General features: G+C 38.4%; 1 protein-coding gene across 3 annotated transcripts in view; it reads left to right on the top strand.

Moving 5' to 3' along the window:
• Positions 1 to 3548: 3548 nt before the first annotated feature.
• The window catches only part of stxbp6 (syntaxin binding protein 6 (amisyn)), a 51993-nt gene continuing 32286 nt past the window's right edge, over positions 3549 to 23255 (top strand). For 2 of the 3 annotated variants that reach the window (XM_007576289.2, XM_007576279.2), the window contains exons 1-2: positions 3549 to 3841; positions 12287 to 12500. In XM_007576289.2, coding sequence (XP_007576351.1) covers positions 12347 to 12500 — 154 coding nt within the window. In that variant the 5' untranslated portion in view covers positions 3549 to 3841; positions 12287 to 12346. Of the gene's footprint in view, positions 3842 to 5625; positions 5650 to 12286; positions 12501 to 23255 lie in introns of all 3 variants that reach the window. The other variant, XM_016662887.1, reaches the window with a different exon arrangement.

The raw sequence follows: 23255 nt of genomic DNA, 5'->3' as shown, positions 1-23255 counted from the left end.
TAATTTTCGTGGAAGAGATAAAGAGAGCATACAGAGACAGGGAGGGACGGAATATGTAGCCAAGACACGAGAACACAGAACTGCCAAAAGCTTTTTTTCACCTCCTCCTTTCCTTGTTTTATGAATGGAGAATGAACTAACAGTGGAATAATACATTCTCCAGATCCATTTGGAGTCATTACAAGCCTATGGTATGAGGTCGACTACAACCCGGAAAGTTATATCTGTTGAACGAATTAGACATTGCAAAGATAATGAAATCCATTTGTGGAAATTATTACTTACGATCATATCTATTACACTTAGAAGAAATGCAGGTTGATGTCTGGACTCAAAGTGTGTGCTTGTAAGGTGAACCTCATAGACTCTAAGACCCCTGAGGCACAGAACCGCCACACAAGGAAGCACGTCACCTCCGCCAGGCAACCAACAATGTTTGTCCTTTTTTCATCAAATAATTCCCCAAGAGAGCTGTGATTGGTCCGTAGTCCAGCTCCGTTTCCCCTCCCCAAAAGACTTCAGCACTACAACACAACTTGGAAACTTCAAATCACACAAGCGTAACTCCGAGGGTGTTCCAGGCTGCGGGATGTGTCATGCATCCCAACCTCACTGCTAACCTCAGCAATGAGTTGAGCAATGGGCAAAGCCAAGCTTTCAACACGCCTGTTACGCAATCCATCTTAAGTTGCTATTGAGACTGGCAGTACCCCAGAAAATCTTGTGGTTCAGTTGTGTTGTGGCAAATCACCGACCGGGCTCTCTCTGGAGAGAGAGTCATGCCTGAAATCCCTAACTCACCAGCAGGAAACGGCTACTGCTCTTGGAGCCCACTCAGCTCGTGTGGGTTTGTGTCTGCCTCATTTCCCCACCCCTCTAGGGCCACCGACTCGTTTTCAGTCCACCTGGAAAAAGTGAATCATTATGGCAGAAGTGTTTCATGCCGGGGAGTTCGGAGGTGAAGTTCAGCATTACAGTGGTGGAAAGCCTTCCTGCTGCCGCCCCACAGGTCTCGTTGAAAGAGCAGTTAAGTGTTTTCCCCTCCCAACAAGGATTTCTTCTCGGTCATGAAGAGTCTGTAAATCAAAGGCAATTGTCTTAAAATCTGCAAAGTTTCAGGTGGTCTCAGGAGGCCGTGCGAGCGAATGTGTACTTCAATCCCAAATTCCTGGAATGAAATATTTCCTTATGTAGCACCAGATGGCTGAACAGCTTTCAGTGAATGGAATTGGGGAAAAAAAACTAAAGTGTTTCCAGAGAAATTGAAGTAAAATTCAGATTTTATTATTGGATCTCCCATCTGCCAAGTCAGTTTCATCTGTCTATTGGCTTTATTTATTAATGAAATGAAATAAAAGTAAATATACTGTACTCACTAGAGCAAAACTGTCTCTCATCTGTCAAGCGCACAGCTGTAAAAGCATAAGTGATTCAGACAGCTTTTTTTTTTTTGTACGATTAAAGTTTGTGATCACCTAATGTTTATTAATGTATGAGGAAATGGTTTCAGTTCCCAGAGCTTTTCAGATTCTTCTTACACATAATAAGCCAGAGGAAAAAAAAAAAAAAAAGCACATAAAACAAGAGTTTCTTCAGGTGCAGCTATCGTGTCTGTGTCAGTCAATAAAGTCAGAAGAGGTCCGGAATGGAGCGTCATCAATCAGCGGAGGAATTCGGTTGGCTCACAGCCTGAAAATCAAAACACCACCTGGACAAAATCTCCCACACCGGTTTATGTGCATTTCTCTGTTAATTCCAGTGGAGCTGTTTTCTGATGTAATGTAGATGGTAGTCTCCAGCTGACAGCCTTGTTATATTGGTGCCGCCCACTGGTCCAAAAATAAGCAAAGCTCGAAAATGTTCAGGAAGGCAAGTCTAAACTAGTGGTTGAACGAAGCTTGACTTGTCACGAAGCTACTCCGAGTAAAGCCTGAGCAACAAAGGAAGGGTGTTAGCAGTCATATATTACCTTTAACGCGGCGATGACCAATAAAACTAACATAAAGTGACAATAAAACAAGTCTTGTGACAAGCTACAAGACGTGACTGCAGTAGCTGAGCTGTGTTTACTTTTAAGACGGCTTCAGGAAAAGTTACAGTTACTGTTAAGTGACATTGTGGACTGGTGGTGAATTGCCTACTATTATTATATACAGTATATTTAGAGGTTGAGTCATACAGCCAGGAATAATACACTGTTTCAGTACCACTACAGTGATATTGGCACACATCATCCAGACTTAAAATTGTCTGAGGTACCTCTCCAAAGATGTAATTTGAAGATGGAAAACACATTTTTGTGACCACTGTAGTTTGAGTGCTTCAGTGATGTGGACACAAACAGTAAAAAAAAAAAAAAAAAAACATATATTGAAAGTGTATTTTTATTGTGTACTTATGCAGGATGTCAACATGATGATATTCTGTTGCATGTTTGAAGCAGAGCAATGTTTAGCAGCAGTCTATAGTGATGTTGGGAATATTGTTTTTAGCCGGTGTCGAGGACCAACAGCAGCACTCAAAGCAAAAAAAAAAACAAAAAAAAAAACATATTTATCAATGGTGGAAAGTTTTATATTAAGTTAAAATGCGTTTCTTATTTTCAGGTGGACTGAATATGTACAGGATGTACAGCAATCTGGCTTATCGTGGTAATTTATATTAATTAGAAGACCATCTTATGGATTTTAAGGAATCTGGCCTGCATTTGTTCACCTCCAAGTTCATAATCTGAAATACCAAAACTAGTCAAATTTAGACTATGGATTTCCACAAAAAAAAACAAAAACAAAAACAAAAAAAACTCACGGGATTGATGAATTGATGAAACCTGTTTGTGAAAAACCCAAAATAGCATTTTCCCATGTTTTTTTATAACACCTGATATATATATAATCAATCTTAAGATTGTGTTAAACAGTACAAGTAAGACATATAGCTGGATCAAACCTGGATTACGTTAAATTACATTGAATAAGAGAGCCTAACAGCATGGCTGGGCACCAGTATAACCGACCACTAATCAAAATTAAAGTCATTCTATCAGCATAAAAAATATTGGCTTTCCAACATATATGAAAAAAAAAAAGATATTTTTAAAAATAGCAAAAAGCTCATCTTTAGGGTTTGGTGACAAGGTCATTTTTGTTGTTTGAGAGCAGTCCAATCAAAAATTTTCCAAGGGATAAAAAACGTGGCTAAACATCGATTTAATTATATTTCCTAAATCTGAACAATTAATGTGCTGTCTTACTTTTTTTCCCCCCCAAGTATATGCCATATGAGGAGGAGGGGTTCCCCCACCCAGGGGCAACATTAATGCAAGAACCGCCACTGCTAAGGCTATTTTCTATCCAGTAAATAGATGAAGAGATAGAAATAGAGTTGCGAGGTATTTTGCCCATGTTTAATCAAAAATAAAAAAGTAAAAAAAAAGCAAAAAAAACTATTTGTTGACATGTAAAAGACAGCTCACGCAGGCGTGGGTTTGTGTCACAGTCTGCGTGATTGGCGTGCATGTTTGTGTCTAGCAAATCTGCTACTGGTTTCCCATTCACAGACAGAGACCAGAGTCAGACACAGGCTGGCTTCGCAGCAGAGGAGGGGAGATAAAAAAAAACAAAAAAACTCTCCTCTCGCCGCTAAGAAACCAACAGCTATCAGAGACGTGAAGTCGACGCGATGTCGAGCACGAAATGCTACCGTTTAGTTTGAGGAGACAGCTACCAATAAGGAGAAGGCTGCAGAAAGTAAGGAGTGGGTGAGCAGTGACAGCTGGATACATAAAGCGAGGGATTAGAGGTCCGCACGTGGAAAAAAGGGGCTCGCTTTAACACATCAGGTGAGTTCCGCGAAGCTTTACACCTGCCGAAGAACAGCATGTAAGCACGACGTTTTACCCAAAAGAAAAGAGCAAAACTTTATTTTGGGTTTTTCTACCTTCGCTTTCTTTTAACAAGCGACTGCGTCAGCAACCTTTCAGCCACTTTGCGGTGATTCCAGAGCGAATGCACGCGCTCACCTACGGACAGTGCGCGTGATGGTGTTTCTTAATAATAAAACTTGGTGAATCTCACACTGTAGACTTTATGAGCAATCGTTGTCAATATAATTTATCGGCTTCGGAGAAGACAAACACGCTGAGAAAGTCGTCATTGTTTTTGTTTTTCGTTCTTTCTTTTTGACAAACTCCGGATAATCCGCGTTAATGATTCATCAGGGAATTCCTAAAGGTCAGCCATACCTCAATGCTTTAGTCTTCGTTATCTCTGCAGGTTTTCACGCTCCTTTGACGTACTAAATTCTAGCGCCCGGGTTTTAATCATCCAGTATTTGCACAGAGAGAGATGATGTCCCTGTCAAATATGTGACTTGGAAGAAAAAAAAAAATATCCCAGACAGTGAAAATTCCTGCCAGCCCGAAGTGAATCTGGGTGTTGTCCAAACGGAATAGTTCATTGCTATTACTGTAGGCTGTGCTTCTGTCAGTCCACAATAACGGCATTGTTTTCCTGCAGTCACAGTTTTAACTTGAAATTATTTAAGGCAAAATTGAATGCATTGCGTTCTCGGTGCGATATTACTGGTCTAATGAGTTGCAATTTGAGGTTAAAGACTTGCGTTTTATCTGGGAAGTTTGTTGCATTTCATCAGTAGATTTAATGTAAGTGGAATAGAATTTATAAGTCACATTCAGGTGCTCAAAAGTTGCTATATCAATGCAATTTTACAGAAATGGAGCTCAAATAATACTAGTAAAATGTTGATCATTATTGTGGTTAACAGCATGAAAACCCAAAATTTATTTCATAAAAAAAAAAAATGTGCACATGAATTTCTGCATCAGTGTAGCATGGGCTTTGAAAGCATTCAGCCTGTCTCAGCTGAGGTGTTAAGGAAGCCTGGGATGCTTCAGAGGCGGCATTCATCTTGTCTGCGCTGTTGGCTCTGGTGTCTCTCATCTTCCTCTTGACAACCTGTCATAGACTTTCTATGGGGATTATGTCAAGCCTGGCTAATCAAGTGCAGTGATGACCATAGACATTAAACCAGGTATTGGTACATTTGGTGGTGTTGACAGGGGGTAAGTCCTGCTGGAAAATTGACATGGCATTAAAATAAAGCTAGTCTGCAAAGGGAAATTGGAAAAACGTCACCACATGGCATTTTCTTCTAAATCTTTACGCACTTCAAAACAAATTTCAACAGGACCTCAAGCAATTTGTATTTCTCCAATTATCCCCCAAACTTTGGGATCTTAATTTCCAAATCAATTCAAACTTTTATCTTATATTTGAATAGAGGACCCTGGTGCAAAATAGTGGTTCACAATGTGGTTATCCATTAGAACCTTCTTATCTTTAGCTACATTTTTTTCCTACCACTCAACTTTTTATTAATTTATCTTTTTATTAATCTTGTGCTTTACTCAAATTTTCTGAAAAACTCCATTCTGTGATTCCACTAGCTGTTAGACACCACGAGCAACAGCAACACATATAAGTCTTAAAGTTTATTGCAATATATGGATGTGTTCATGTGCATACCAAAGTCAGATTAGGTGTACCTCTCTTCAGTAAAACTGCCTAACGCACTCGAAATGATTAATTGTTTCTTTTCATGCAGGAAACCGGGGGCTAATTTGCTCTGGTAAGCCATAAACACAACCGTACATTATCCCCCGTTCTTCTTTGTCCACTTACAGTCATCGTTATGTGACCTGTTCAGCTGGCTTTGCCCTTGCATATCCACGACTTGAAGTCATTTGGTAACATTTTCCTGTGGGCAGAAATAAATGTATCTTCTGTTCTACGCCAGTTTATGGAGAAAAAGGAGAGTGTACTCGGCGTGCTCGTTTTCCTACAAATTGACACTGATATTTGAGGCCCTGGAGGAAGCAAAATCTCTGAGGCTGTAATCACCATTCCTGTCTTACAGCAGTAGTTTTCCTTGTGCTGTGAATGTCTGAAACTCATCTTTATTTTTGTATCTATTTAATTGAAAATTAACAACACATATATATATATATATATATATATATATATGCGCATCATCTTTACCACACAGTTGTCGCTTCTTTTTTTTACCCCCTCTCTAGCCACATGCTCCTGTGTGTGCTATTTATTGTGAGCATGCATTTGTTGCATTTGCCTAATGCACTTTCACATTTGTATTGTTAATGCCTCATGCTGTGGCCTCGCCATATAACAGAGTCATTGTGGTAATGATCCCTGCACTGTTTGAGATATCGGTTAGTAAGTGCACTGCATTTGGTTTTTCTACTATTTACCCAGTTCCATCTCAAATGTTTTACTGCTGTAAGGTGCCTGTAAACAATGAGCTCATTTTGGGGGGTGCGGGGGGTGGTATGCTTTTCAATGATGCATGCTTAGCTTTTCAACTTTATACCTTCAGCATCAACTGAGTCACCTGAGAAAAACTGAATGAATGCTTTCAACGTGTTTTTTTTCTTTAAGGTAAAACACTCTGGTCGTGTTCAGTATGTTAGTTTAATGGAGTGCTATTCCTCTGAAGGATTTAGATTTTTTTTAATGTAATATACAATGCACACCAGTGGAATGTACTTTACTCATCTTTTGTTGTTTGTCTTTTGTCCAACACGTGAAATGGAACTTTAGCAGGTTATCTCTCTGAAATTGCTTTTCCCATAAAATAAAAATAAAATAATAAGGCTATTTGGAAAAGTAAAAAAAAAAAAAAAGCCTGAGACAAATTCTGAGCCACATAAAAACGAGAGGTATGTCTCTCTTGGATAAACAGGGTATGTACTCAAAAAAAAAAAAAAAAAAAAAGTAAAAATGACTTCTGAAATGGTCAGTGAGGACGCAGGCTTTCCAAATAGGAAATTGTTTGAACATTTGCTTAAGGTGCATTTCCACTGCAGGAACCATTTTTTTCAGGAATATGGGTAGTTTCCTAGAGGCATCTTTGTTTAGTTTAGTTTTTTTTATTTTTCATCTCAGTTGTTTGAGCTGCAGAAACAAATGCCAAACCAGATCAGCAGTGTATGCATACACCAGAAACTTGTCCTTGTAGGGAGTTTGTACATTTGGGATGGACCTAATCCTAATGGTTCCCATGGTGTTTTGTTGTTGGAGGCTGCCTGATGTTTCTGATGACTGAATATTCCCAGAAATTTCTTTCAATTTCCTTCTTTATTTGAGTTCAATTAGAGCTTACATTTTCTGATGACTTTACAGCAGTCAAATCCATCCACTCATGTTGAATGTTGCAATGTTTTGTGGGGTTTATGTCATAATACAGCAATAAAATCAGTCAGTCTTAGGGGAAATATTACAATATTTCCCAGCGGTTTTCCATCTTGGGTTGTGTGGGGGGTGGTAATCAGTTCTAGTTGAATCTTTCCATAAAGTTTGGTGTAACACTTCTTTTAAAACATGACTGTTATGAAAAAAAAAAACAATCTTGTTTTTGCTGTTTTAAACAGGATCTTGTCTGTTGCAGTGGGCAGAGATCTGTGTTCCCAGACAAAATAGAAGATTTAAGCAGAAAAGCATTAATTATCACTGAATTTTACAGACAAAATATGTACTTCTTGCCCTGCATGCATTATTCAGGCAAGTGGCTGAAATTAGTTTTTTTTTTTTTTTTTTTTTGCTGTATGTTGGCTGGGCTCCACATTATAGATGGGTTTTTAATCCTGGGAAAATTCAGAGCAAACTTGTTCCTGCGCTTCAAAAGGAGTCAGTCGAGGTGGTCTGGGTATCTGATCAGGATGCCTCCAGGGTGCCTCTTTTTGGAGATTTGCGGGTGGACTTCAGGAATTGCTGGAGGGACTTTGTATTCATCTCCTAAGAATGAGCTGAAGAGATTGAGCTTTTGCCTCCTGGATCTGAGGCTTGTGCCTCCCAGATAAGCACAAACCATGATATATAGCAAATATAGAATTACGGTCTTAATTTCTTCAAATAATGTGTAAATATTCAGCGTTCGTTACAGCAGCGTTGTGCTGTTGCATAACCGAAATGGAGACGTGTCACAGACCGGCACTAAAAAACTTCAAAACAAATTTCGAGAAAATATTTTCTCAGTTTTCTGACCTGTGACATTTAATATCTGGCCATACGGTAATGTTGGACTAGACTCATTCACAGTTACTCTTACTGACATGAACCTCTGCTTATTTGTTTTCATGGACACGAGGAAACCGTGGGAGTTTTTCCCCCAGGTCTTGTTCAGAACTTTGAGTCAACATGAAAGCCGTGCATGAAAGGCTGCAGATGTAGCAAAGCGTTTTGCTACGTCTTTCATGCATCTCACAGAGCTAAGTGCAGAATGACAGAAACTAATTTGTCCTCCCAAGTTTCCAAAGCCAGCCAAATATGAGTAGGAGGAGTAGATATGAGCAGCTTGAAGAATACAATTAATCTTTTTTTTTTAGTAGATTATCTGGACAAACCATTATGTCTTGTACTTTCGGATAAAGTTTTCTGCAGACATTATTACCTTAATAAATTTAGCTTAAACCCCCGGCTTCAAGTAAAACCTCTACCACTGTCACGCTTGATTCCCGCTGCTGGTCAAATATACAACAGTTCTTAGCATAGCTGCAGCCTTACCAGAAAGAAAGGGGTACGTCTGTTTACGTACCAGCAGTGTGTCAGTATGTCTGCTAAACAATCTTATTCGAGTAGAGGCGCAGTCAAAATGACTGAGTGAGAGAAATAAAATTAACTTTTGGAATTGCTTAGAATCCAGAAGTAAACTCCTTACAAAATGTGTGGGATCGTCTGAAGAGAGCTGATGAAAAGAGATGCCCTCACAATCTGATAGATATGGAGAACTGTCAAAAGACCTCTATTACTTTCTATTTCTGCAGCTTGTTTTTTAATAAGGGGTGTATTGAAAGTTGAAGCACCTATAACTAATAATTTCTACCTCTAAAACCTTAAATGTTGCTGGATCAGGGTCAGAAAAATCTATTTTAAATCACAACAAATCTACTTTAAACATTCGTTATCTTTTACCTTTACATAATTTGTTTTCTCCATTTGTTAAATAACACATCCTAATTACACAAGGATCATGTTTAAAATATACTTTGGTTATGTACCTGCTATGTGCTGGCTGTTATAAGTTAAACATTTCGATCATTACTTCCCTCCTGAAGTCTACGCTCTCTTTTCCCCGGTCATGAGAGCAGGACTGTGTACTTGTTAAAGAAGTGACTGTGCAGTCTAACCCACAGACCTCACTTCAGTGAGGTCCCAGGAGACCAGTAAGCACTGCCCGGAGAGATTTAACGTTATCCCGCAAAGTGAGAGTGGAGCAAAGGAATGCAAAAGGAAAAAGTACCGGCCTTTTCACTCCTGTGCACCATATAACCTCAGTTAATGAAGTGTTTTGGGTGAAAATGGGGTGACAAACAGTGCTGGATGTATGTGCATTGCCTTCACTACCACAGTAGCTCCTTGGCTACAGTTGCTCAGCCTTGTGCTGTTTCGGGTTGTGTTAAGACTTTGCAAAGTCAAACCGTAAGCTGCACACTAGCTGGCTACATTTCAATGCCTGGAGGTTTCAGCGTCTTCTTCTTCATATTCCTACTTGTTTTCCTCCTTGTGTCGCTGTCGTGTTATCCCTTCTCCCTGATCTTATGCTTCGCTGGGCCACCTGAGGGAAGATGTGTGCTAGTGACGGCTTCAGGGGTAATATAGGGAGCTACGAGACCGGGGCCGTTTGGCCAGTTATTTCTTTGATTTTTAACTTTCGTGTGCAGGTTGGTTACCAACAGGCAAAATAAATGGAAACGTTTGCTTGTAAGGAACTGTTCTATGTTGTATAAAAATCTCTAAAGGGCAGAAGGAAGAATTCAACGGTGTAAATGTCACTTTCAGAGTTTGCCGTCTGGCTTTTTGCGCAGTTGATAATTTTAAACGTAGACGTCTGTGATCAAAGTTCCCGCTGCGCTGTGCAGAGCAAGCAAACTCACAGCTCCTGAAAAACAATCTGAAAACTCGATCTGTTTTCTCAGGATACAAGATGCCTGAGGGACTGATTTTAAATCTTAACTTTAAGTTTTGGTTCATTTTTATGTGGGGAGTGAAATTCTGCTGCTCTGATGGGGGGCTAGTGAAGAATGCAGTCAAAGAAATTAATGCTCTGATACCGAAAGACACTGGAAGTAGTTTTAGATTGGATGCCCATTTAACCACACCATGTATTAATTAACGCTCTTTTGTCAATAACATATATATATAGCTTAGACTATAGTTTAGCATGTTAAAATGTACCTATTTTTAACATGTTTGTAGGTTATGGTTTTGTGATTTTTATCGATGCGCTCTATGACTTTTTGTTCTGCTTCCCTGATAGAAATGAATTAAATCCTACAAGAAGTTTAGAAAACCTTTTTGTTTATGTGAGCAAGTGTTTTTGATGAGGGGACTGTTTAATGGCATGCCTTGCTTTGCCTTGCTGTAGAGTAATTCATCCTCAGGTTGAGACTGACAGAGTGGTTTGTCAGCACCAAGGTGGCATATGTGGTATATAATGTTAGCCGCTATGTGTCTCGAATGAATGCCTGCGGCTGAGACGATGATTAAGTTCCACGGGACTCTTGAGGGCATTTAGATCTAAATAGCCCATTTCTTTATGACCATATACTGCACTTGCAGATAGTGAAACCGAGGTAGCATAGTATTTCCTGGCATCAGACATACTGCTGCTTTGTCTCCAATGTGTCCCACCAGTCAAAAAAGATATACATTTACTGGTAGATGTTGGTGTGTAATGATGGGGGGACAATTTCTGTTCTGCATCAGGGGAACTCGACGGTTCTTCAAATAGCTTTAGCTGAAGCCATTTCATTCTGTAAGTGCTTTCAGAGCAGAACGCAAAAACAATGTAGTTATAAGGAATTTGAAGAATGCGGCTCCAATAGAGTAACAAAAATGCATCTCGTGTTGTTCAGAGGCTTGTTTTACTTTTTCTTTCTTTCAATGTTCACTTTTGTTTTAAAGTAGCAATAAGAGATGGAGCAAGTTGCTAGTGTAAAAATTCAGATGTGGTTTTAAAATGACTGACCATGACACTTTGTTCATGGTCAGTATATGTGTATATATATATATATATATAAGTAGCACCAGATCAGGACTTTTGTGTTCTTCCTTCAGGACACCCACTGTTTCACCAGTCTAATTTATTGCACAAGTGCTGTTTTACACAACAGTTGGTGTTTGCAAATATTTTTAATGATGCTGACCAGCATTTTGAACTTGTGACAGATAAAAACCCTTCACTGCAAACGTGGCTTTCATATAGCAGGGATTTTCTCCTCTGGAAACAGAATGAAATGGTGCTAATGAGGCATCATGACTGGAAATGGTTTGATGAAAAAAGGTTAGGATATAACTTCTGATTTAAGCGTACCATTCTTGCTTGTTTTTCAGTGAAAACTTGGCATAGAGTTAATATGCAAACTCTTAAGATGCAGCCAGAATGTCTGCAGTATTTGTGGTTTGACAGAAAGCTGGTGCAGCAAGCCTCAGTTTTTTTTCTTTTTTTCTTGAACAGTGCTTTTTCTGTAAAGTATTTAGAGATGTGAATACTGTATGCTGTTAACACAGTAGGCAATCTCCCATCACAATAAGGTAACAAAAGCTAGAACCCATTTTTAAAAAAATAAAACGTAGTAGCAGTTTGAATGAGGTGATGATATTTCTGTGCTTAGATTGAGGTGATTCTTAGCTTAGATTAAAAATGATCTTGCTGTGTCAATTACAAAAAGGTTGTGTTCAGCTACCTTAAAATAGGCAAAGCTGTTCCCCAGAGGTTGGTCCTGGGACCACGTTGTCACAGTGCTGAATTATGGTAATGTAATTTATGTGCATGCAGTTTTGTGATGCCTAAAAGCTAATCACATTTTTTGGCAAAACATAAAACTGTTGCTCACCATTGTTCATCCTGTTCTCTGGTTCAATAATCTTTATTTCTTTTCATCTATAAAATCAAACATCAACACTTCAGAGACAATTAATGTCAAATTTTTACAATTATGAGTCTTCACTTGGTGCAAAATACTGTATAGATGAACATATGTTGTGGACGTTGTACTATATGCTAAAACTAATACTCAATAAATACTAATATTTTATACACTTCTTACTCTGATTTAAAATACACAAGCAAGTGGTTGTATTTGATGGACTTCCAGAAGTGTGAATTCAAATTTGACTCTTAATGTGCAGAATATCCTCTTTCTGTCTAATTAAATTTGCTGTGTCTGTTTTTCTCTTCTCCTCTTCAGTGAAGATTAGATCCCTCCATTTAGTCGTTTTTCACCGGTTTATTTCTGCCTGCGTCGGAGATGAGTGCCAAGTCAGCCATCAACAAGGAGCTCTTCACGCCTCACGATGAGAAGATGCTCGCTGGTGTACAGGTGAAGAGGCGGACAAAGAAGAAGATACCTTTCCTGGCCACTGGTGGCCAGGGAGATTACACGACTTTCATCTGCCTCTCAGGTAGCAACATCTCTCTCTCTCTCTCTTTCTGCATTTGAATTTAAATTACTTTTATCTATACATCTGTCACCTTCTGCTTTTGCTGTGTTTTTGCAGCCGTTTTAGCATTTGCAGCATGGCACTCTAAGTGTTTTTCCTGATATTTTTACTGGCTGGCATGTTTTTTTTTTGCTGTCAAGATAATGCCATTCTCAACAAGTTCAGCCAAAAGACAAGTTGTCAGTCTTACTTAAGTGGATTAGATTTGAATTTGGAGTGAATATTTAACTTTGAACTCTCTGTTTGTGGCTTATTCCTCCTTAGCAGCCGTCATCATTCCCGCTTTTCATAATTCACTCCGAGGCAGCTCAGATCCACCATAGCTTGTGCTTTACAGCAGGTTTGCAACATGGATTATCTTGTGTTACCGCGTCATTGTTAATAGTTGTTTTCTGCCTGTAGTCCATTGTAAACCTCCAAACAGCACCTAGCCAAAGTGCATTGTGATTAAAAGTTTGAAGTTTCAAATAGCAGTCCGTTATGACCCAACAATCATGTGTCTGCTAGAAAGTGCAAGATTGAATGGAGTTTTATTTTTCGCCATGACAATGAAATTGAGAACACATCAGGTGAATTAAAAGAGTGGATTGTGAGGAAAAACAAAAGTTTGGATTGGTCTAGTCTTGACCCAGAATTGAATATGATGGAAAATCCGTGAGGTCACCTGAGGAGAGCTGTGGACAAGAGATGTCCTCACAACTTGCTAGATTTGAAAAACCTTTGCAGGCAGGGTGAACGTATGTGACCTAGTCAGGATGTGGCATGGTGGACCACTGTCAAAGAAGGACAAAGTCTAAAACAAACAAACAAAAAAAAAGGTGATTAAACAAAGTTAGTCTAAAGATGCACATACTTGCACGACCAGGGAATTCGACCTTTATAAATACTCAGTGTTTTTAAACAATGTTTCTTTTTCCATTGCATTGTACAGGATAAATATCACAGAGTGATGCATACGTAAGTGATTTACCAAACAGAGCATCTTTAGGATGTGTCTCTTCCAGCAGCTGTGTGTGTGGCAGTCCCATTCAATACCCTGTAGCTGTAGACATTACTGTATTGGTTTAACTTGAAACAGTAAAGCCACTTGCTATTTACCTGTTGTGTTCAAGAGGTCTTTTACTCTAACACTACAGCTCAGAAGTTAGCTACATATTTGAAAAGAAAGGCTTCTTTTTTTTTTCCCAAGTTATCTACTCATGAGTCATTTCTCCTTTCATGTGGAAATTATTAATGTTCACAGCTTGTAATGCTCAGCTTGTTAGATCTTTAGGACCGGTGTTTTGCTCGGGTTAGAGCAAATTTTGGTTGCAGAATATACCTTTTTAATTATTATTACTTTCACAAATTTAAATCTGTAGCTCACTGGTGTTTTTGCAGCTAAGAACTCAAGTTGAGATCTAAGTGAGACATTTCAATATTAAACAGAGTCAGATCTAGAAGTTGGTTAACACAGGCCCCAGAGGACTGGAAATTGACACCCTTCCAATGGAATTAAATTAAGCATTTGGAGTAACATCATATAAATCACTGAACAATGGCCAGACACATCTGGAAGGTTTTAGTCTATAATTTAGTAAGTTTGGAATCCATCTGTTATTTTAACACATCTTAACCTAAAATAGCAAAATTTGACCACACGTTCAGAAAATGTTCAAATTTATTTATTTATTTTTTTTACATTGGGTTTATTTATGTACTATATGCATTTTATTATTACATCCTAGAAAATCATCAAATGAATCCCGGCTCATTATAAACCGTGTTCTCGTTGCTTGAATAGATCTGTTTCCACTTCTGGAGGAGATACAGTTACTACGAGCTGACATGAAAGAAAGATTACAGCATTCCTCTCACGTTTTCTGGCAGACTGATCTGGTTTGTTTGTCTTCCTATTTAAGGCGTTGTCTGGTTAGCAACCACTACACTGCTTATTGCAACCATGTGTAACGAAGGCTTTATTGCCTCCTTATGATGACAGTATAAAATGTTGTAGTATTCAGTTCAATACTTGAAAAAGTATTGAAGACAATGAGTATTCGTGACCTTTTTCGCATTCTGCATTGTTACAACCACAAATGTTAGTGTGTTTTATTTGCACACAATTGTGAAGTGGAAGATAATTATTATTTTTCTTTTATTAAAAACTTGGATGTGTCTATGTTCAGTTTCCTGGTGAAGCTTATAAGCTGTCCTTATAAGCTTATAAGGACAGGTGGTTCTACTATAGTAGACCACCTGTCTACCTATAGTAGACAGGTCCTTTCAATTGTGGCCACAAGTTATTTGGAGTTTGTCTCTACCAGCTTTGCGTAGCCTTTGTCTAGTCTGTCTTTTTTTCCTAAAGTAAGCCAGACTAGATGGACAGCATCAGGAAATAGGCAATTTTCTAATTCTTGGAACTAGAAAATTCTCAATTAAATGCACCTTTAGACTTTGACTATGCTATTCTAGCTATTAAATTCTTTTTTATGATATTGTTTGTTCATTAATGTTCTCTCAAACCTCTGAGGCCTTCATGAAAGAACTGGATTTACACTGAGATTAAATCGGACTCTATTCGGACTCTTTTCATGAGTCCGCATAGAGTTTGTTGCATCAGCCTTTTCTAGGAGCATCAGATTGAAAGGGGCTTGAATAGATTTGCTTGTCATCCTGTTTAGATTTCTATTTTAAACATTTTGAAAACAAACAAAAAAATATTCTTCCAGTCCAATGACGTTTTTGTTTAAGTGGCATGAAGGCTTTGGCAGGGAAATATACAGAAAGCTTATGCATCAGTTTTCCCAACTTTTCAAATACAACTCATATGTGAGCACACATGCTCTGCCAATATGTCTCTGAAGATTTTGCTATTACCAATTTTAAATTCCTTTAAACTTATTTTAGTGGAGGATTTATAGATGTATTCTCATGAGTCTTCACTGGAGTCATGGAGTCGATCCTAGCTGTGTGGATGGAAGAGTTTGATGTGTGAAGACTCCAGTGAAGTCTTCACACATTTATTTACTGCTTATGCAGCCCAGATGAATTGTTTTTTTTCTCTGTTTTGTTCTTTAATGGGTTAAGGCTGACTTCGACGTTCTTTTTCCCCCCAGTCAAAATAGATAGAACAGACCAGACATTTCTAACCCTTTAATAAGAGACAGCAAGCAATTTAAAATTTTAAAATAAAACGGGTCCCTATCTGACGACATAAACTGACCGAACCGTCTTACTACAAGAAGTAAGAGTTTGCTTCTTGTTGTATTTGGAGCCATCTCATTTGTGTGAGTAGAATTGAGAATGATCTGCTAAATAAAAGAGCTACTCCACCAAGCTTGCCAAATGTATTGATTTCCTGCTTTCTGTTGGAAAATCTCCTGACTCAGCTGGTGCGTTGTAAAACACGTGGGACCGCAGTGTCTAAGGCAAGATCACAACGTCTCGTGACTGCTGCTTCTTTTTTGTTGTTTTTTTTTTTTTTTTTTCAGCCAATGAAGCATTGTTCTGAGCTTTACTCATGAGTTTCTTTGTGTGTACTGTACATTGAAACCGTGAGTGTGACAGCAGCCAGCTCGTGCCTCCTCAGAGCTCGTCGGATACAATGGGACCTTGAGCGTGCAGCATGTGTGCGATTATCTGTGAGAGCACACTGCATGTATATGAGAGAAAGAGGGGGATGGGAGTCACTGACAGCCTCATGGTTACAGTAGCAGAGAGTTGATGCCTGAGGGCCATACAGTGGCAGAGTTACGCAATCTGTGGGATGTCATTACAGAAGAAAACCCACAGTGTTGGGAGCTGTCCTGTGAAGACCCCCACAGGCGCCTTGCTATCAAACCAAGCCAGATGAAGCACTACAAGATCACTGCTTTTCTAATTTCTAATCTCACAGCTGAGGTGCTGTCACAAGAGAGAGAATCGAAGGATCTTCAGCTAATATGTTAAAAAGTCTCATGCAGACAGTTTTAAAATAGTAATTTGTAGCAGCTATTCCTCTTGCCTGTAGTTTAAATTATGCAACTTCCCCTGTGGGTGCAGCGTTTAGCTGTAGCTTTCTTGTTAGTGTGGGGATTTGTAAGGCTTTGTATTGTCTAATTGCTGAAAGCATATTTGTCTTCTATAAAGAGTTGCATTTATCACTGAAATGCACAACAAATAGCTTAGGTGGCTTGCAGCTGGTGGACAGCATGCTGTCAGAATAACATGTGGCTCTGGTCTGGTTCTGCTGACTTGGCAAACTGATGTTTACCTTCAGGGGGGAAGTTTAGAAAAAGAGTCTCACCTTAGCTGCAAGGAGCTGTATGTAGTAAACTAATAGTTTTCTGTCACAGGGCAATGATATGCTCTGGAGTCTGTTTAATCCTGCTACAAGATCTGATTCAGAATTGTTTTGTTTTCTGATGCCGCTACTGATGAAGCTCACAGTCAGCAGTCGGGCCTCAGAATTTAATTCCATTTTCTTGATTTTGTTCCCAGCTTTTTATGACCAGCAGGGGAGAAACAGCCTGCAAGCCCAGTTTCTGGAGGTACCTCATAACCGACTTGTCACGAGCCAGTGTGCATAAGCATCCATTTTTATTTATTCAACAGTAGGAACAGACATTCAGATGTGAAAAGGCTGCACATAAATTTTAATTTTATCTCTACTTTATGCACAAGGAATAACCTTTTGCTACCGCAGCGAAATTATGTTTAAGACCGACATAATTTGGTTTGTTGCCTGTTTGGTGTTGAGCTTCGGAAGTCATCTTTGATCTGTCTGCACAGAACCATGTGTGAATGCTTCAACAACATCGGGAATCTTGATGACATGGGAGAATGCTGGAGGTTTGCCAGAAGCAGAACCCGGGCCGTGTCGGTCGGTGAAGTTCCTCTTTGATCACTGGACATCATGTGGTGCCTTTACGGCTGGACTTCAGAACTCAAACACTGGGCCGCCCACTGAATGTTTGGCAGCAGAGATGTCAGGCCATTTGAGCAAGATAAGAAACATGGAAGGTTCAGTGGAGGCAGCTTGTTGGTCAGCTTTGTATTTATTTATTTTTTTCCAATATTCTTATCTGATAGAAAAATATCTTTGATCGGTTGTATCTCCTATTCTTATTCAAGCTAACAGATGTTGACATTTTCACTTCTTCTTTTTGTGGTTAAGTTTCTGTGCATGTTTGTGTGTTTTAGCGATCACACCTCATCAACTCTGGTGCAGTGGAGCTTTCTGAAGTAAAAACGAAACCACATTAGTTTGTATGCATGATTATCAGTGTGCTTGTGCTCGGCATGTTTATGTGATGTTGTGTGTTTGTTAACATCTTCGATCTTGTCCTACATGTGGCGCATTTGTTATATAGACAGCAAATTACTTTTTTTCCCATTTATTTTCAGTGCTGAATGAATTCAGTGTTTCTTTTTAAGGCCCTTTGGACTATAGATTGCCACTGTGACTGCACAAGGTTTGTACATTGCATTTCTGTACTTTTAATGTCACTCATCTTGACTGGTCTTGGGATTATTGATTGGCTGGAAGATGAATGTGTAGCTCACTGATTTATTAAAGCGCTTAGTGTGGTCAGCGACTCCCAAAACTTATGACCTTGGTAACTCCTTAAATTTCATTCTTGTAGCACTTTCACATTAATATATTTCATTTGTTGTTGTTTTTTTCCCCATTGTTTTTTCTTTTTTTAACTCTTTACAAGCCTTAAAAGTGCCTTACATAAGTATTAATCCTACTTTAAATTTTCCACAGTTTTGTCAGGTTAGAACCACAAACCTCACTGTATTTTAGTTATAACACAAAGCAGTCGGTAGTTTTAATATAAAGCTCAATAAAAAAAACAAATAAATGTATTTTATGAATGAAGACATAAAAAGTGTGCAGTGCATTTATGCTTGGCTTTCCTGAATTAACATTTTGTAGGATGATTTTTTTCCTGCAATTACACCTGTAAATCTTTTTGGGAATATCTTTGCCAGCTTTGAACATCTAGAGACAAAATCATGTCCACAACGTCAATCATATCAGGTAGAAATAAGATTTGAACATCAAGTTTATAACTCTTCCCACATATTTTCACTTGGATTTAGGTCTTTGACTCTTAACACATTCTGTATATATGCTTCAGTTTAAATGACTCCATATTTTAAAGGTTGTCCTCCTGGAAGGTGAATCTCCACTGCAACCTTAAAGTATCATGCAGCTTCGTTATGTTTGTTTTTCCTTCAAACACAGCATTTTTGCATATAAGCCAACAAGTTGTGTTTTGGCCTCACTCTTCTTGCCGCTCCTTGCCTAAACCACAGACTTGTAAAGCGCGTGACCAACATTTATCTTATCAACAGATTCTTTCAGTCTGAGCCTAGCATCTTTGCAGCTGCTCCAGAATAAGGGCCTGTTCATGTGATGATTACTGCTGTTTCCAAGCCTGTCAGTTTAGAAGGTCAGATCTTGGTATTTTTGCACTACTTTGTGTTATTTGTAATATCTTGAACCTTCTGGTCTGGCCAGATGTCCATTAAAGACGCATCTGTTGTTGTGCAGGTGTTTTGTATTCTGCTGCTTTCAGTCTGTTGTGTAGCAGAGGTGACTGATGCTTGCATGCTGGTACTAAGAGAGGCAAGGGTCTCGCCCAGAACCAGATACACCAGAGTGGCACTTATACTGCATTATTATTATTATATGCTTGTGCTCCTATTCATTTGTGTATACCGTGCATTCCAGCTCCTCTTAGTGCCATACAGTGCTATACCAGACCTCATCTACTGTAATTTGATTCTGCCAGCTGAACTCATTTTTGTGTGTGTTTTACGAGCCTCTTAAACTTGGATTGCCCGGCTGTCCATGCTAACCTTCTCCTCATATCATTCCTTTAAATCTTACTTTGGCAAAGAATAACATCTTTTAAGTTTAAGACAAGATTTAGAGCTTCATTTTTCAGGACAAGAAATCTGAAAACTGGAGTTACCCTAAGAAAAGAGGATTATTGGGATTGAATTACATTTTGTGTAAGAACTGTCTACATTTGCTCACAAATAAGGAAACTGTTATGTAGGGGTCGGTAATTAATTTTGAGCATTGCAGTGCTTGAATACAAGGAGGCCATTCATGCATTCATGTTGTGCATACAACATATCATTAAAGCCAGAGGTAAAGTAGCTCTATTAGCAAATTATTAAAAGGTTTTACTTTTATTTGGGGGGTTGTGCCAGTCAAACCTTTACCAAGTGTCACCAATTTGCTTTTCTGTGTTCAATCTAACTTATTATTTTTCCCAGTTTTTATTTTCCTTCAAAGCTCTGACACATCTGAACTCTCTTCTGTAAACTTTGCTCTATTTCAACATCTAAATGCATAAAAGGAGCAATGTGCTGCTGGTTTCTGGGTAGAAGGTTTGAATTCTTTCTAATAATAAAACAAAACTGAAGGAAAGAACAGTGTGTTATTTCATGTTTATAGTCTGGAAAAGTGTGTGCTTTCCATTTTGTTGCATCCAATGAAGGTGATTGGCTCCCACCATTAACTTTCTGAGCATGGCTGTAATGGATTACTGTATAGCAATATTCTAAATTTAGCAACAATTTACTATGTTGCTGGCTGGATGGCAGCAGGTTAAAATGATTTAATTTATGCATCAACATCTTATGATGTTCTGCGACTAGTTATGATTTACTTGGTTGATTGGTTTACAAAGTAAATGCACACTACAACAGATCTAAATTTTATTCTACATCACCAGCAGATGTTGATTTGTCATTAGATCACATTACTCGCCTTTGGCATTTCTACCCCCAGCTGCACCCAAACATTTAATCTTTTTAGGAATTCAGTCTCCTCTGCTGTGGCCTCAACAGAAAGACTCCCAAAATGACATTACTACTCAGAAAGTATAATGAAACTAGTTTTTGTTTCTCTTTGAAAGTTTTTCTTCTTTCAAATGGTCTTGCATCAATTTTTTCTTTTTAGACGACCGAATGGAAAATATTTTGTGTCCTAGCAGCTGATCAGTTGGTCTTGTTCTCTGTCACTTGTTCTTTCCAACAGCGCACACACAGAAGCTCACAGCAGGTGTAGATGGTAGATGAAAAGCTCTGGTTCGCTGCATGTCGCCTTTGTTGCGAGTAGGGCTGTGCATACAATGCCTCTCTGTGTGGAAATGGTGAGCCTGTTTCGTCCAGAGTGAAGTGTGCGCGCGCGTGTGTGTGTGTATCCTGGGAATGTTGTGCATACCTCAGTGGTTCTCAAAGCTCACTTCATTGTACTTTTCTGTGCAACACCCAAGCAGTCTATCTCCATGAGCTGCTCCTTCTGCCCACTGCCTTTGAACTCATCTTGGTCACATTCAAAAAAGTTTCTTGGAAAAACACTAAAGAGACTGACGGTGTTTTTGCTCAATGATGCCCTTAACATTATAGGGTGTAACTTCTTACCAAATTGAATTTCCTATTCAAATCACACTGTCAATTTATTGATGAAAAGCTGAAAAGGTCATTAGCACAAGGCAAAGTGGTAAGCTACAAGCTTTCATAATAAAAGCACTTATCCGAGTTCTTAGAACATGTCAGGAATAAATAAAATATTGTAACAAGTTGAAATTCACAGTCTTTTAGTGGTTTTACTATTTTTCTCAGTTGCACAATATTACTTACAGAGCTGAGCAAATTAAGCCGGGTACATAAACCTGAGTTGGCACTCACTCTGACTCCCCTAAAGATCTGCTATTGGATCGATAACCAAAATATGCAGTATCGCGCAGCTCTAATTTGAGCTTTGCCCTCTGTGAGAAAAAGCCAGTCTAATAACGACCTTCTTGTGGCTCGGTGAATTTGCATCATTGCTAATTCCCTCTCGCATTTTTCACCCACTTGTTGCCATTTTGTGTCTTTAAATAAGATGATTTGAGCATAGGATTGGTAGGTTTAATTTCAAAGTCAGGAGGTGATGAGTTGTTTCTACATTACTACTGCAATGTTAAGAACTCCAAGTTATTCTCTTTATTTATTGCTTAGACCACTTTGTTCTGTGATTCAATTCAAGATTACCCACAAATGTGTGCTAAAAATTAAACTCAGTAGTGAAAAGGAGTTGTATCTGTTTTATGTCGTATATTTATTTCTTACAGACATCTTCCATTCTTGTTTTTTTTTTTTTTTTTGTCTATTTAAAACCGCACTCAGAATTTATATTTTCAGCAGAAACTTTAGGGTAAGTCTCTCATTGTAATCTAATTGTTTCTGCTGTTAGGGCAATGTGTTGGGAATTTACAAAACTCTTCAGGTCCCGTAAGCGAGACAGATGTTACTGTTAAAAATGGAAAAAGAAAGGAGATGAGCACAGAGGCAAAGCAGACAAAATAAAGGAATGCACAATAAAAAAAAATTAAAAACAAAATAAATATTGTCAGACCTAGTGAACAAGTTGCTTACATTATATTCTAGTAAAATATACATGTGGTAGAGTTCAGTTGTTTACGTCCTCTGGCAGGAGTTGGGTGTGTGGCAAATTTCCCATGGGGACATATTTCTGAAATTTTGTAAGAGTAAACAATACTTTGAGTGCAATGGATCGAATGTGTAGCAAAACCCCCTTTTAAAAAACAAATAATTAAAAGACATATTCACAATCTTATGCACAATAAATGTTCAACTACAAGATGGTATTGTTGTTCACTCGAACACATCATGACATGTGGTTTAGACGTATTTGATTAGACAGACCGTTTCCTTTTGATTTCTATGCAAGGGTGTGTGCTAGTTTCTGAATGCAGTGGAAGTGTTGTCCACACAATTACAGCAGGAAATGGCCTGGGTAAATGAGGTATTGTTACCATTAGGGAAGTAATATTCTGAGAACAACATCACTCCATACATGTTTTGATCCAGGGTGTTTGTCCTTCATATGTATTGCTTCACCAACACTCCGCAGACCTGCACTGGAAAAAAGAATGGCGTTGTTTCCAGCTGTTGTTTTTGTGTTAACAAAGCTTGTTCCCCACATCCTTCCTCTCATCTGAGCTGCATTATGTAGAGGAAGAAAGATAGAAGAGATATCAAACGAGTGACCCTAGATAATGAAGAGCACATGCTTCGTCAGCCATTCAGACGTAAAATTGTAAATCAGCTTTATTTGACTTAATTGCCTGTAAAATTTATTTCACCTAAAATCCCAATTATCCTAAAACGGTATCAACCCAAGTGATGCACACAGAAGCTGCAACAAATCAGTCCATAAATCACAGTTTGTGAAATCAAATTGAATGGCATGTGAAATGAGTATTAAACATGTTTACCAAAATGTATTTATTACTTTATTCAAATTTTTATTTTATTAATGATAATATCAAGGCAACTCTTTTAGTAAGCATTGTTCAGGTGTAGTTCTGAGCCATTTTGACATACAAACTACCTTCAGGTCCTAAAGGTTTGGGGCCAGTTCAATTTTTATAGTTAAAAACAAAAATCCCCGAGTACAATTACATTAAGAACTCTTCAACCATAATGAAATGCTATTTGTATAATACCTTGGTAATGAGAAATCTTTTAAATAGGCTATCTAATATTATTAAACCTGTTATATATTGCCTCACTTTAATAATATATTTCAGCTGTTGGCTTTCAGAGCATGTTCAACACATTGAGCAATGTGTTGAACACATTTTGTTGATTGGTTCAATACCTATCCCTGTGGTTGGACTTCATTAAATTTAATTTATGAACTAAATAGTTTTGATGTGTGTG

Source organism: Poecilia formosa, unplaced genomic scaffold, assembly GCF_000485575.1.
Source record: "Poecilia formosa unplaced genomic scaffold, Poecilia_formosa-5.1.2 Scaffold8, whole genome shotgun sequence".
NCBI lineage: Eukaryota > Metazoa > Chordata > Actinopteri > Cyprinodontiformes > Poeciliidae > Poecilia > Poecilia formosa.
The sequence above is the reverse complement of the archived record's forward strand: the minus strand, read 5'-3'. Positions and strand labels throughout refer to the sequence as shown.